At 35.7% G+C, this 13674-nt stretch overlaps 2 protein-coding genes across 12 annotated transcripts in view; both read right to left on the minus strand.

Moving 5' to 3' along the window:
• The window catches only part of LOC139755617 (5' exonuclease Apollo-like), a 15025-nt gene extending 11384 nt beyond the window's left edge, over positions 1 to 3641 (minus strand). The window contains exons 1-2 of one of the 3 annotated variants that reach the window (XM_071674175.1): positions 3591 to 3641; positions 2032 to 2137 (exon numbers count right to left, since the gene is read on the minus strand). In XM_071674175.1, the coding sequence (XP_071530276.1) occupies positions 2032 to 2100 (69 nt within the window). In that variant the 5' untranslated portion in view covers positions 2101 to 2137; positions 3591 to 3641. Of the gene's footprint in view, positions 1 to 2031; positions 2138 to 3467 lie in introns of all 3 variants that reach the window. The other 2 variants (XM_071674177.1, XM_071674176.1) reach the window with 2 other exon arrangements.
• A 1931-nt stretch (positions 3642 to 5572) lies between these two features.
• TTLL15 (tubulin tyrosine ligase-like 15) overlaps positions 5573 to 13674 on the minus strand; it is a 50808-nt gene continuing 42706 nt past the window's right edge. For all 9 annotated transcript variants that reach the window (XM_071674184.1, XM_071674187.1, XM_071674180.1 and 6 more), the window contains 4 exons: positions 12558 to 12760; positions 11876 to 12452; positions 11481 to 11649; positions 5573 to 9526 (listed from right to left, as the gene is read on the minus strand). In XM_071674184.1, coding sequence (XP_071530285.1) covers positions 8891 to 9526; positions 11481 to 11649; positions 11876 to 12452; positions 12558 to 12738 — 1563 coding nt within the window. In that variant the 5' untranslated portion in view covers positions 12739 to 12760 and the 3' untranslated portion in view covers positions 5573 to 8890. The remainder of the gene's footprint in view (positions 9527 to 11480; positions 11650 to 11875; positions 12453 to 12557; positions 12761 to 13674) is intronic.

Here is a 13674-nt window from a genome sequence, read left to right on the forward strand (position 1 = left end):
AGGTGAGTTTGAATGGAGAAAAACTGGAGGAAGTGAAGTGTTTTAGATATCTGGGAGTGGATCTGTCAGCGGATGGAACCATGGAAGCGGAAGTGGATCATAGGGTGGGGGAGGGGGCGAAAATTTTGGGAGCCTTGAAAAATGTGTGGAAGTCGAGAACATTATCTCGGAAAGCAAAAATGGGTATGTTTGAAGGAATAGTGGTTCCAACAATGTTGTATGGTTGCGAGGCGTGGGCTATGGATAGAGTTGTGTGCAGGAGGATGGATGTGCTGGAAATGAGATGTTTGAGGACAATGTGTGGTGTGAGGTGGTTTGATCGAGTAAGTAACGTAAGGGTAAGAGAGATGTGTGGAAATAAAAAGAGCGTGGTTGAGAGAGCAGAAGAGGGTGTTTTGAAATGGTTTGGGCACATGGAGAGAATGAGTGAGGAAAGATTGACCAAGAGGATATATGTGTCGGAGGTGGAGGGAACGAGGAGAAGAGGGAGACCAAATTGGAGGTGGAAAGATGGAGTGAAAAAGATTTTGTGTGATCGGGGCCTGAACATGCAGGAGGGTGAAAGGAGGGCAAGGAATAGAGTGAATTGGAGCGATGTGGTATACAGGGTTTGACGTGCTGTCAGTGGATTGAATCAAGGCATGTGAAGCGTCTGGGGTAAACCATGGAAAGCTGTGTAGGTATGTATATTTGCGTGTGTGGACGTGTGTATGTACATGTGTATGGGGGGGGGGGTTGGGCCATTTCTTTCGTCTGTTTCCTTGCGCTACCTCGCAAACGCGGGAGACAGCGACAAAGTATAAAAAAAAAAAAAAAAAAAAAAAAAAATATATATATATATATATATACAAACACTAATGAGAAATCACACTCACCTGACAAAATATGAGCCACACTCTCCTGTCTAAGCTCTTCGACATCATCCACCTCTACAACACTACAAACACTCGCAGTCCTTCCCTGTAAGTACTGCCTATAGAGCTCTCTTTTCTCCTTTTTTTCAAACAAAACTGTACTCCATACACCATCCAGCCTTGCTAAAAGTGACTTTTCACATGTGGTGTAATCTTGAGCAGGCAGTCTGGTAATACCTTTATACATATATATAAACTAAAAGTTTGGATACTAATGCAATGCTACACATTAATAGGAATTAGATCCACCCTCACAAAAAGGACTAATCTCGTGGGATATTCCAAGCAACTGTGATAAGTTTTACTGTGTGTAATTACCTATTTTTACCATACATGAAGGGAGTTTTACACATACGGGGTCCTGTCTCTTGAACATTCTCTTCTATCAATCAACTTAAATTCATGTATTCTTGTATGATGTCTGCATTAACCATATCCTCAGTCAATTTGTTCCATTCATCCACCACTTTTATACTATGAGTATTTTTTTTACATCCATAGTTACAAGAACTTTGCATCACCTGCAAACATACATATTCAGGTTGGATTCCATGCTTTCAGGGTAGTCAGTAATATAGATCAAGAAGAGTAATGGTACCAGAACCAAACCCTGTGGCATCTGCTGGTCACCTCAACCCATATGGAAAAAAGCTCCTCTAACACGTGTCCTTTGTTGTCTTTCAGTAGGTGTTGTGTGTAAAGAATCACCAAGACAAGCTTGGCACACTTTTGTCAATGACATCCCATTCTCGGGCATGCTATTACTGGTACAGGTTTGGTGTGTGTGTGCTTGGGGTGTCATTACTGGCATACACTATTGTGTGTGCTTGGGGTGTCATTACTGGCATACACTAGCCTATGTGTAACTGTAGTGCAATGGGTTGTACGGATGATGTAAGTCACATTTAATGTGATATAATGCTTCATCCCAAAATTAATTCAGCTTGCAAAAGTTTTACCATATTAAGCCATATTCATTAAATTGAAGACACAAGCACCCCACACTGTCTCGGCAATATGTTATTGTATAATTGAGACATCTAAATTACCATCTTAAAAAAAATCTTAATTTTCATGCTAAATGGCTCATTTTGCCCGAACAGACTTATTTCTTTACCTGTGGTGCTTTTGTAGGTTTCCAGAAGTCGACAGCGATGGGGGTTCCCTTTATTACACAGCCATTCATTGTCACTCAGTTGCATTCCTCTTAGCTTTTCTTGTTCCTAAAAGTTCAGATTTGTAACTATAAGTCAATTCTATGAAACAGCTCACATAGTATCAAAATAACTGATATATATCTATATATCTATCTATCTATATATATATATATATATATATATATATATATATACAGTCACAATGCACTATTTGGAAACAATTTTGTTTTATGTTCCATTAAAAGTATTCTTTAAGTGTGCCTTTACTTTGTTAACTCATACAGACAAAATTAATTGGAAAGAATCTGTTTCACTACAACAAAAATTCTGACAAGCATACTTTTTTTTTTGTTAGCTTAAGTTCTGTGCTGTTTGTGTTTATTTACCCTAACCTTACAAAACCAATCCTTACCTCACCCAAGTGAAAAGAGCACTTGTGCTCCAATATCAAAATTGCATCAGCATTTTCTGATACCTTAAACAAATGGTTTCATGCTGCCTAGAAGAAATCCCAATTATTCTTTGTTATTTACGAAGATCCTGCCATGCCTCATAACTTCTGAATCTGACAAAAAGAGTTTTGCACAAATTCCATAAATTCTTATCTCTCTAGACATTTTAACTTGCTTCTTACCTTCCACAGTAAACGAAAAAATTGTGGATAAAAGGGAAGTAATGTACATTTTTTAAAACAATACATAATAATACAGAGAACTTCACATATGCACTTCTAAAACATCAAAAGTGCATATTGTTTGGTTACCACATTTGACAAAAATAAAGTATATTCAATTCGACTTTTTCCCTATCCATTCATTACACTACCAATAAAGAATCCATTAGAAAAAATTTAAGATAAACTTATACAAGTGCCGACTGGAAGTTTTTTTTTTTTTCCCATACTCATAAAAATACATACAGGAGAGCTATAAACATAAATTAGTCGACTGTGTCTCTAACAGTCCTCCAATGATCTCGTCAATCCCACAGCAGTTCTCTTAGATTTTCGTCTAAGCATAAGACGTGGAGCTAATACAAACAACCAGCAATTCAATACTTAATATTCCTTGACTATTTTTTCGTGAAAATACGGATGGTTTACCGTAATATACGAGTACTTTAAGGACATAAGTGTACTCGATGACATGCCCAAAGCTAAGACGCACTTCTTAAAGTATAACACCTGCAAGTATACATTCAATCTACTTCTTCATCACTATAAAATATCAGTTTATCCCAAAACTACACATTTAATACAGTAATTCCCAAGTTCACCAGACTTATATGACCTATTTAAGAAGCACTTAACGTCTCATTTGAAGTTAACACGAATCAACATGTCACAGTAATTCACCCAATATGTATTTCATGAATTATATACATTGCCAACACTTACATCAGCTTATTTACTCGTGAGAAGACGTTATACCACCTTTACCACTTATCTAGACAATGTCATTTGGATGGAAAATGGGAATATCACAGAAAAAGATAACTTCCACAAATATTGAACGCTTACCTTGACAAGCCTCAAGCAACGAAGCCAACACTGTCAACAGCACGGACGACGGGACTACTTTAAATTACTATTTCGTTCTCTACAACACATAAATAAGTCAAGACTAATAGTACCATATGTAAACTTTTAAATGTTGCACATGAATCAATATCTTAAGATTTCTAAGTTTGATATAATTTCAAAGAAAAATATATTTAGGCTCGTTAACATGTAAGCGATTGTTGTCCGTCAAACTATTACTAGTACGAGATAATTATAATCTCGTACAAGACATTTGAAATGTTATTGAAAAACCAATAAAGACATACCACATTATAAATTCGGTCGATATATATATATATATATATATATATATATATTTTTTTTTTTTTTTCTATTCATACATATTCAACATTTCTCGCATTAGCGAGGTAGCATTGGGAGCAGAGGACTGAGCTTTAGACGGAATATCCTCACTTGGTCCCTTCTCTGTTCTTTTTGGAAAATTAAAGATGAGAGGAGAGGATTTCCAGCCCGTCGCTCCCCCCCCTATCAGTCGCCTTGTACGACACGCAGCTAGTATATGAGAGGTATTCTATCTCCTCTATCCCCTGGGATAATATATATGTGTGTATATATATATATATATATATATATATATATATATATATATATATATATATATATATGCTAACTGAAAGGGTGTGGCATGCAATGCAAGCAAGATAGGGCAATTAATTACCATATACCAGCAATAGATCTGCTGCTTGGAAAATACACTGTCAGTTGGATAAAAAGAATTACCAGGACGCACACTCATCTGGTTTTGCTGGGTTACACTTCGGTAAATTTCATCACATTCATATCACCTATTTCAACCACCTCTATCCTCACCTTAAAACCATTTATGAAGTCATTCAATTTCTCCAGAAATGCTTAAATCTATCTTTACCTTGCACAGTCTTCATATTCATGGGTACATATGCACATTCCCATACATACACAATTACAATTAAGAAGAAAAATATTTTGGCTAACTCGGTTACCTAAGCATGCCCAGTGGAAGGATTAGGATTTCTTGGCCTTAGTGAACAAAATTTTTCATATATTCTTTTTCTTAGACACCCATTTAATCTCTGTGAGAGTCTGAAGCTTGATCCTAACCAGTGGATTCCTTGAAAACTCAGGAACCTGAGGCTGTGTTCCCACTTCTTGTAGATCTACCACCTAAACAAAAAGTAGTTGAACCAGATTGACAAAAAAGTACATGGTATCACCTATCAATTCGTTCATTCTGTAAATACATGCAGATAACCAATGCCCTCAGTCAACTGACTGTATCTGCATGAACTTGTTCATTCTGTGAATACAAGCTGATAACCAATGTCTCTCAGTCAATTGACTGTATTTGCATAAGTTGTTCATTCTGTGAATACATGCTGATGACCAATGTCCTCAGTCAACTGACTATTTGCTCAGCTTCCAATTTTAGGATTGCACTATGATGAGCAGGCCTATTGCGAGTCTTTGTGGGCAATGGCCTGACGATGATGAGCTGTTATCTACAAGTTGGCCCCAGAGACAAGCAGAGTTTCAGTCTGAAAAGCTAAGTACTGTTGTCTGTGGTGACCTGTATCCCTTATACTTACACCATATCAGCTTCAGATGTGAGGCAATCTCCCTGGAAAGAAGTGTTAGGTCGTCTAGGGATTTTGATGCGTTAGAATTAACATCATCGTTCACACCAATGACAAATACAAAATCTGGCTGTACATTCAAACCTGCACCTCCAATAAGCTCCCACTACATTTCAAAATGAAAAAATCAGAAAGTTCCTCCTAGTTCTCTATTCTGTCAAACATGCATACTCCTTTTTTCTCTTTCCACCTCTTCTTTGGTCTTGCAATACACCAATCCCAATACCTTCACTAGGACACTTTCAGTTTACCCTCTGCAGTAATGATATTGTCTCTGAATGTCTGGTGTTATGAAGGTAAGTGAAATTTTGATACAAAAGTTTTATTCAAATTATACATAAAAAGTGATTTTGAACTGACCTGAGTAACAAATTTTGTGCAAATTACTCATTAAATAACACCCATCATCATACATCACAGAGTAAAAATTCACAATCCATGAGTATTCTAATTAAATATTATAGAACTTGTTAGCTATGAAACTTTCAAATTTACTAAAGAATCATAAAAAGTAAAGTTGAGGAATGAATCCATCAACTGATTCAAAACTAACAACCACTGTGAAAGGACCAATTTTAACTAAATCAGCAAAGTACTTAACATGCAAGGTTTCTTTTACATGTGAAAATCTTGACCCTTTGAAAAAAAAAAAAAACTACTATATGTACCAAAAATCTAGAAATCAAATCTTTAATTATGCTTTGTGTGATTTTGAGCTGACATGTCACAAATTTTGAGCAAATTACTCATCAAATTACAGCCATCATCATACATCACAGTAAAAATTCACAATACAGTAATTAAATATTACAGAACTTGTCATTTATGAAGCTTTAAAATCTACTGACTCAAAACCATCTTAACCAGTACCAAAAGACCAACCAACAAGGTTAGCAAAGAAATTAACATAGTTTCTTTCATACCATGTAATGATTTACTGCTGTATATTTTGTGCTAAGCTTTAATATTAAAAATATATTCATTTGCAAACAAATTTGTTGCTTGCAGTAACAATAACATATAAATACAATCCTTAAAATACAAGTAAAACAATATCACATTATGTAAAATGAAAGGCATCAGTTAAAAACAACAATAGTTCTGCATGTCATGTGAGGCAACTACAAGGGGCAGGTGGCTGGTAATCTTTTCCCTTGGATTTTCACTTTCTAAAAGCAGGAACAGAAGGAACCGAGTGGTAAAGATGCTGTATCCTAAACTATTTACAATGACAAATAGTTGCCTGAGTTAGATCACTAACGTTGTTAAACAATTACATATCAAAGCCAAATAAAAAGCCCAAATCTAAACTTCAATACCAAACTACTTCAGCAAATAAGCAAACATTACAAAACACTTCATTTCCTATAATGCCAGTGAGAGAAACCAGAAATTTGATGAAATCAACTTGAACACTATATAAAGATTATCAAAATATCTTTTCAAAATTTAAGGAGAATTGTGGTCATAATTTAAATTCCTTCAATTCAGTACATATTCACCAATATTATAAGAAATAATACTGTGCAATATACAGTTACTATTTTAATTTTCTTAATCTTCTATTTTACTTCCCTCAGTCAAACAAGGCTGCATAAAGCCAATATTCCCCAAGCGCATCAGCACTTTTTAAATACAAAGCCTGCCTCAAACAATTCCTATAAAAGCCTCATGTCACCATACATAGCGATGTAATGCAAAACTTAATCAAGAAGCTTAAAAATGGTTTTCTTACTATAACATTAGTGACACTAACATACAAGTTTATTATGAACTCATATATATGACTCCTATTGCTAATATGTTTGCCATATGTGAAGACTCTTTTACCATGGCAATACCCTTGATGGGAGTTCCCAGAGGGTACAGGCATCAGAGATACACTTAGATAGAATATGTTTGCCTTCAACATCTGCAATTCAGTTAATTGTTATCTAGGACAGTCATGAAGGGAGACGAGTTCTCAGTGGTACATGCTGTTTGGGGGATATGTTGAGCACTTTCAAAACTAATGCACATGAGGACATGAGTGAGAGAACTGAAGAATATGCACATGAGAGCTGAATAAAAAGGACTGCAAAACTTTAGTGTGGGAGCTCTAGAATACAGCAATAATTATGCTGAAAACGTGAATTACACTACCTGTGAATAAGATTTACAAAACAAGATGGTAAGAGTCATGACCAGCCATCAAAAGTGGGAAAACAAATATGACAGTTGCAGAACACAAGTAATGTTGCAAAGCAAGGTAGAGCAAGGGGCAGATAAAAATGTAGGACAACAATTATTGAACACATTTAAGGACTGTAGAATGCATGTATACTGTACAGCATAAAACATAGGTGTGAGTTGCAAAAATGGGCGATGTAACACAAAGAAATAATACTTTTCCTATGATATTCTGATTTGGATAGTCTGATAAGTCACATCTGGAAGCAACACAGTTTCAGAAAGCATCAAGTCCAAACACCCTAACCTTCCCAATTTCATCACCCTCTTGCTTCCATACACTGATTACCAAAGCTTTTATAAAAATAGCTGTATCTTTAGATTACTTTTTCATGCCATTCCTAAACATGCATATTTGGTCTTTCATCATACAGAAATATATTCTTCACATATTCTTGAAGATCACTAATCTATGCTCAATCTACAATTGCAAGTCGAGAGGCATGGGATTATCATTTTTCAATAGGAAAAGTACCATACAATGAGTGCAGATCATCATATATATGGCATTAGACTTTTTTATCCTTATAAGCCCTGACTGATAATATACATGAGCAATAAATCTCGAATTTTTTTTCACATCACATGTAGTACAGAAACTCTGCTTTATACTGATATGGTTTGCCTTTTATCATATATTCCGATGACTCCAATTTTATTATCAGTCATCAAACTTGTTCATTTGAAACTTATTTCTAAAACATATCACATACTAAGAGACTTGGACTGAAGCCATTAACTGATTCACCTGTCACAGATTAAAGTATCATCATATTCAGCAGTAAGAATAAAAATAACATAAATGTTCCTCCCTTAAGAAAATATCCTTGTAATCATTACTGCACAAATCAGTGAATTAAGTCTACCTGCATCCCTGCAAGAAACAGTAACATAAGACCTCGTACATACTCTTAATGTTTCCACTGTTACTCGGAATAAATAAAATTCAGTCATCAATCATCAGCACCATAATCAGATATACTCCAAAAATATTGTATTCTATAATTTCACCTACTTATCTCCCTTTGAACTTGTACAAAAGAGTATTTCAGTTAGAATATAAAATTAATACAAAATAACACTAATTTCAGATTAAAAGATTTACATTCTTAGATGAACAAATCAGAAAAAATCGTTGATACTCAGCTTCATCAAAAATTAAATGACATCAATAGCATTAAACCAGTGAGGGAAATACATAAATAAAGTATATAATTCACATTAAACCAGTGATCCTTCACTGTCATTTGAAGTAAGTCACCATTCCAATAATGAACACAGGTAGAGGGTATGATTAAATCACCTTTCACACACGAGTGCATCAACTATATGCCTGTTTTGTCCTTGTTCCAGTTGCAACTACTGTACTGCAATTCTAAGGAAAAGATACTGTGACTATGAGCAAAATGTTTTATCACTAAGGCACTTTCCCCGGAACCATTCAGTCATCAGGGTGTTTTCTGGAGTTAGACCACTCATATTTGCTGCATCATGTGCATGGTCAGGGTTGATGGGCTGTGGCACTATTCGACGACAAGCCCCTCGTCGCTGATGTTCTAGGTAAGCGCGAGATAAATCAGCAAGTTCATCTTTCTTCAGACATGGTAAGCATAGATGACACTCTACTCTGTTACAAGCACCAGTACCATCTTGGCAATTAGTGACACAGTGGTCAGCAAACACCATTAAGTCCTTGGTGGCAGCCTGCATCTCATCTTCATCAGTGGAACGTGACGCAAGACTGCTAGAATGTATAACACGGCCCACACCCACTAAGGAGAGAAGATTGTACACTACCTGCTCATACAACAAACGATTTTCCTTAAAGTGAGATGATGACAGGTTGGGTGACATGTTAGCCTCCATTAAGTGAACTTTCAGCAGATCATCCACTACAAAATCAAATCGCATCATCTCAAAAAAGTTGGCTGAGCTTGGGTAATGTGAAGTGGCCTGCGCTAGAGCTGTCTCTTTGCCATAAAACACATTACGGATGGCGTCCTGCACTGCATCCCAAACCACATTTGGGTCCTATGCAGAATATACACATTAGACAAGGTTATCTGGTAATCAGTAAAGTAACACAAAATAACACTGGCGCTTTATTTCAAACTAAACACTAAATGTTATCAAAATATTATGAACAATTTCTCTTTCAAAATATTACAAAACCTATGAATACAAAAATCTTATCTCCGAATTAAAGGCTTCACTAAATGTTTCATACTATAACTTATGTGAATATTCTTATATTGAAATGTACATTATACCAACACATATTGGAAAATTTGGGGGTTCTCAAGACAGCAAAATGACTAGTTTTATATACTTTCAAGATGATGATGACAGCAGCTGGTCTTTCTCACCCATACAAGATCTGACATGGAATTGAATGTTCTTTCTCCTAATAATTGTTCTTCCTGAAGCCACTTCTATGTTTTATTTCTTTATCTATAATTGCTCCACATCCAATTTCAATGAAAGAATCCTTGCGAACCTAGGATCTCCTAAAGCCTCTTGCAGTTCAAGGCTGTGCTACTTCCATTCACAGGAAAATGTAGATACAGTCTAGCCAAAAGTGATTTTTCACTCGTGGTGTAATGTTCAGCAGGCAGAGTCCAGTAACAATACTGCAACCTTATGCTTATCAATTCCATGTCATTTTGAAAAGAGGCTATTTTAAATTTCTCTTTATTCATGTATTTTCCTATTTCTTATGATTTACATCCTACATACTTCTACTATCCCTTTTGAAAATATCTACTATGGCAAATCTCACTTTTATCATCTTTCTTATTTTCAAGTGAAGCAAAAGGTGACTGTTTTATTTATTTCACGGACAAACCATCATGCAGAATTGTTGAGCTAACAATTTCAGCAATGCTGTTAAGTTTAATAGTGCAGTGATGGTCTACAAGAAAATCTCTGGGAAGACTCTCCACATGCTAAACAACTCAGGATGCACATAAAAGTAATATAATACTGGAGAGAAAATCATGTGACCTGTCATAAGTAAAAAAAGGATGTTTTAATGCTGTGATTTAAAGTTGATGAGAAAGATTTATTCTTTATTTCCATATAGAGCTATGCTGGAAATATTTATTCTGACATTAAATAAGAAATAATTTCTGAATAAATTTTCCTTGAGACATCCATAAACTACTACCGTATCCTAACTTGGAAAACCTTTGGTACCATGCCATAAATGAGGAAAAGAGATCATGTGGTGCTCAAATTATGAGTATCTGGCCAATATAAAAATAAAATGAAACCTCAAAAGAAATCAAGCCTGAATATGAGATACAGGGCTGATCACTATACAGTAACAGTAAAATAAAGTGGGTAGCAATCAAACAAAATATGGAAGGATCATGTTGAAGACCATCTTAATAATGTCAGCTCATCACTGAACATCTTAAAGCCAATTAATTAGTGAAAGGGAAGTCATTGGGTAAAGTCATAAATGGTAACTTCATATGTTAATAAAGTAAATATCATACAGTATCAGTATCAGAGTTTAATCTGCATAGTATAAATGTGGATTAAAAAAGGGGAATGGCTATATCAGATTTTTTTCATTCTATACATCATTTTTATTATGTTTACTAGTACTGTGAAACTGTGTCTATCAACCCAGTGTGAGAAAAGACATGAAAAGTATATTATGTTGATATGAAAAATCAATGAATGTACAGTATGACTAAGTTTTTTTTGGCAGCAAATAAAGGAAGGATGAGAGTAAGGTGTAGGAATACAGGGAGGAATATATGTTTAGCAAGGAATCCTAGAATATGGAATATGGAAACTGTGATGCGTGGAGGAGATTTATCATAAATAACCCTACAGAAGAGCTGGAGAAGGAACATACGATTTCAAATATTAAAAAATGATGCTAACTTAACTGCTACCAACCTTTTTTGAGCTCATCCACATATCACATGATTTCAAACATTAAATAAGGAAACAAAATTATGCTGCTACTAACCTTATTTTGACCTCGCATCCATGCATCAAATGACCCCTTCATACTAAAGCCGAAATCCTTGTAGTAATGTTTCAATGAAGGCACTTTCCATGTTGGCAGATAGTCATCCCCAACCACATACTTGTCACGGACCTCAGGATCAAATGGATGGTACTTCTCTGGGCAAAACCTGTAAGATGAGGCACTGAATTTCAGCTTCAGAGATAAATGTTTTATCTTTTTACAAAAGCATTCATCATGAAAAGTGTTTTCACACATCAGAATAAGCATTTACCGGAAATTTTCATTCATCATATCTATAAACAATTATTTTTTTTCTCCTAAATTAGTCTTAAAATAAAATACCCATCAATTTGTTAAAATCACAAACTGTACTACCGTGAATGACATCTTACCTGAAGAGTACATCACCCATATAGATGTAAACCCTGAGAGGCTGTATGGAGGTGACAGTAGTGTAGACTCCAATGTCAAACTTATGGCCATCAATAAGAAGTGGGTTATGGATGAATTCCTGAACAAAAGACCCCTCAGCTCCCAAATCCAGGGCATCCAGCTTTTCAATCTTAATCCCTCGATGATTGTTGGACTTCTGCACAAACATTGCTGTAGGGTTCTGCTTGGCAAAGGTTAAGAGCTCTGACTTTTCTGCTGGCATCCTGAAAGCCTTTGGGATGTAAGGCAATCCAGATACTGCAAGATTTACTTTATTGGTAATGAAGCCTGACCCAGGGAAGTGGTTGACTCTTTGATGAGACTTGAGTTGCATCATCATCTTTTTGAGTTCCCTAAAGGGATAGTTATGTGACCAAAGAACATCCCAGTCATCCCCATCATCTTGCAGGTCATAGCCAAGCCTGTGGAAAACATTGGTGACATGCATTAAGTAACTGGATCTCTTGTCTGATCCACGAACCCAAGCCACAGGACGTGCATAGTGACTCACTCCTTTTGCCTCAGCAACTGCCTCACCTGGAAAGGAAATAAAACACATCAAAATACTGTTCATAATCCCAAAAATTTAGTATGGTCACCACCATCATTACTGTTCCGTACCTATTATTCTTTAATGCTTACCATGGGAATGTTCTTTGTTCCAGTGTTCACGGGTTAGCCTGTGGAGCTCGTAGACATTAAGGGCTGTGAGCACAGCCCCAAACACTAACACAGCAATCACAGCCACCATGAACCGCATCTGCCGTTTTGAGATGGGTGTCCCTGCTACCCCGGCACCCACACCGCCATTTGCCACACCCATCACAGATTACACCTTACCATCCCTGTGGGTGAGAACATTTTGTAACAATGTTGTGGATGGAATGAATTCACTTCACCTTTTTAACTGTCATGGCTTTGACTGAGATATACTTCTGTCTATACCAGGTCAGTCATATATATGAACATGTCAATCTACTTATAATCAACCTACGACAATTTCTTTCAAAGAGTCTTTATGTTATCCAGCCCAAGGCTGCACCACTTGCAGTGACACGGAAAAGTAGATTCCCATGGAACAAGAAGTTCTATGTTGAGACTGTACTCCTAATAATATAGTTTTGCTAAGGATGACTTTTCCTATGTGGTGTAACCTCTTGTAGGAAGACCTCGTTATATATATATATATATATATATATATATATATATATATATATATATATATATATATATATATATATATAATATGCGACGCGCAGGGAGTGCGTGGGAAGTATTCTTTCTTCCTTATCCCCAGGGATATATATATATATATATATATATATATATATATATATATATATATATATATATATATATATATATATATATATATATCCCTGGGGATAAGGAAGAAAGAATACTTCCCACGCACTCCCTGCGCGTCGCATATTATATATATATATATATATATATATATATATATATATATATATATATATATATATATATATATATATAATTTTTTTTCAGACATTCACCATTTCCCGAGTTAGTGAGGTAGCGCTAAGGACAAAGGACTGATCCTCAGAGGGAATATCCTCCTTGCCCGCCTTCTCTGTTCCTTCTTTGAGAAAACTAAAAAAGAGAGGTGAGGATTTCCAGCCCCTACTCCCTCCCCCTTTAGTTGCTTTTACGACACGCAGGGAATACGTAGGAGGATAGAACCTTAAAAAAAAGATGTACTATTCATCCAAACCTATCCAGGACCCACACAGTG

This window comes from Panulirus ornatus, chromosome 19 (genome assembly GCF_036320965.1).
Source record: "Panulirus ornatus isolate Po-2019 chromosome 19, ASM3632096v1, whole genome shotgun sequence".
Classification (NCBI taxonomy): Eukaryota; Metazoa; Arthropoda; class Malacostraca; order Decapoda; family Palinuridae; genus Panulirus; species Panulirus ornatus.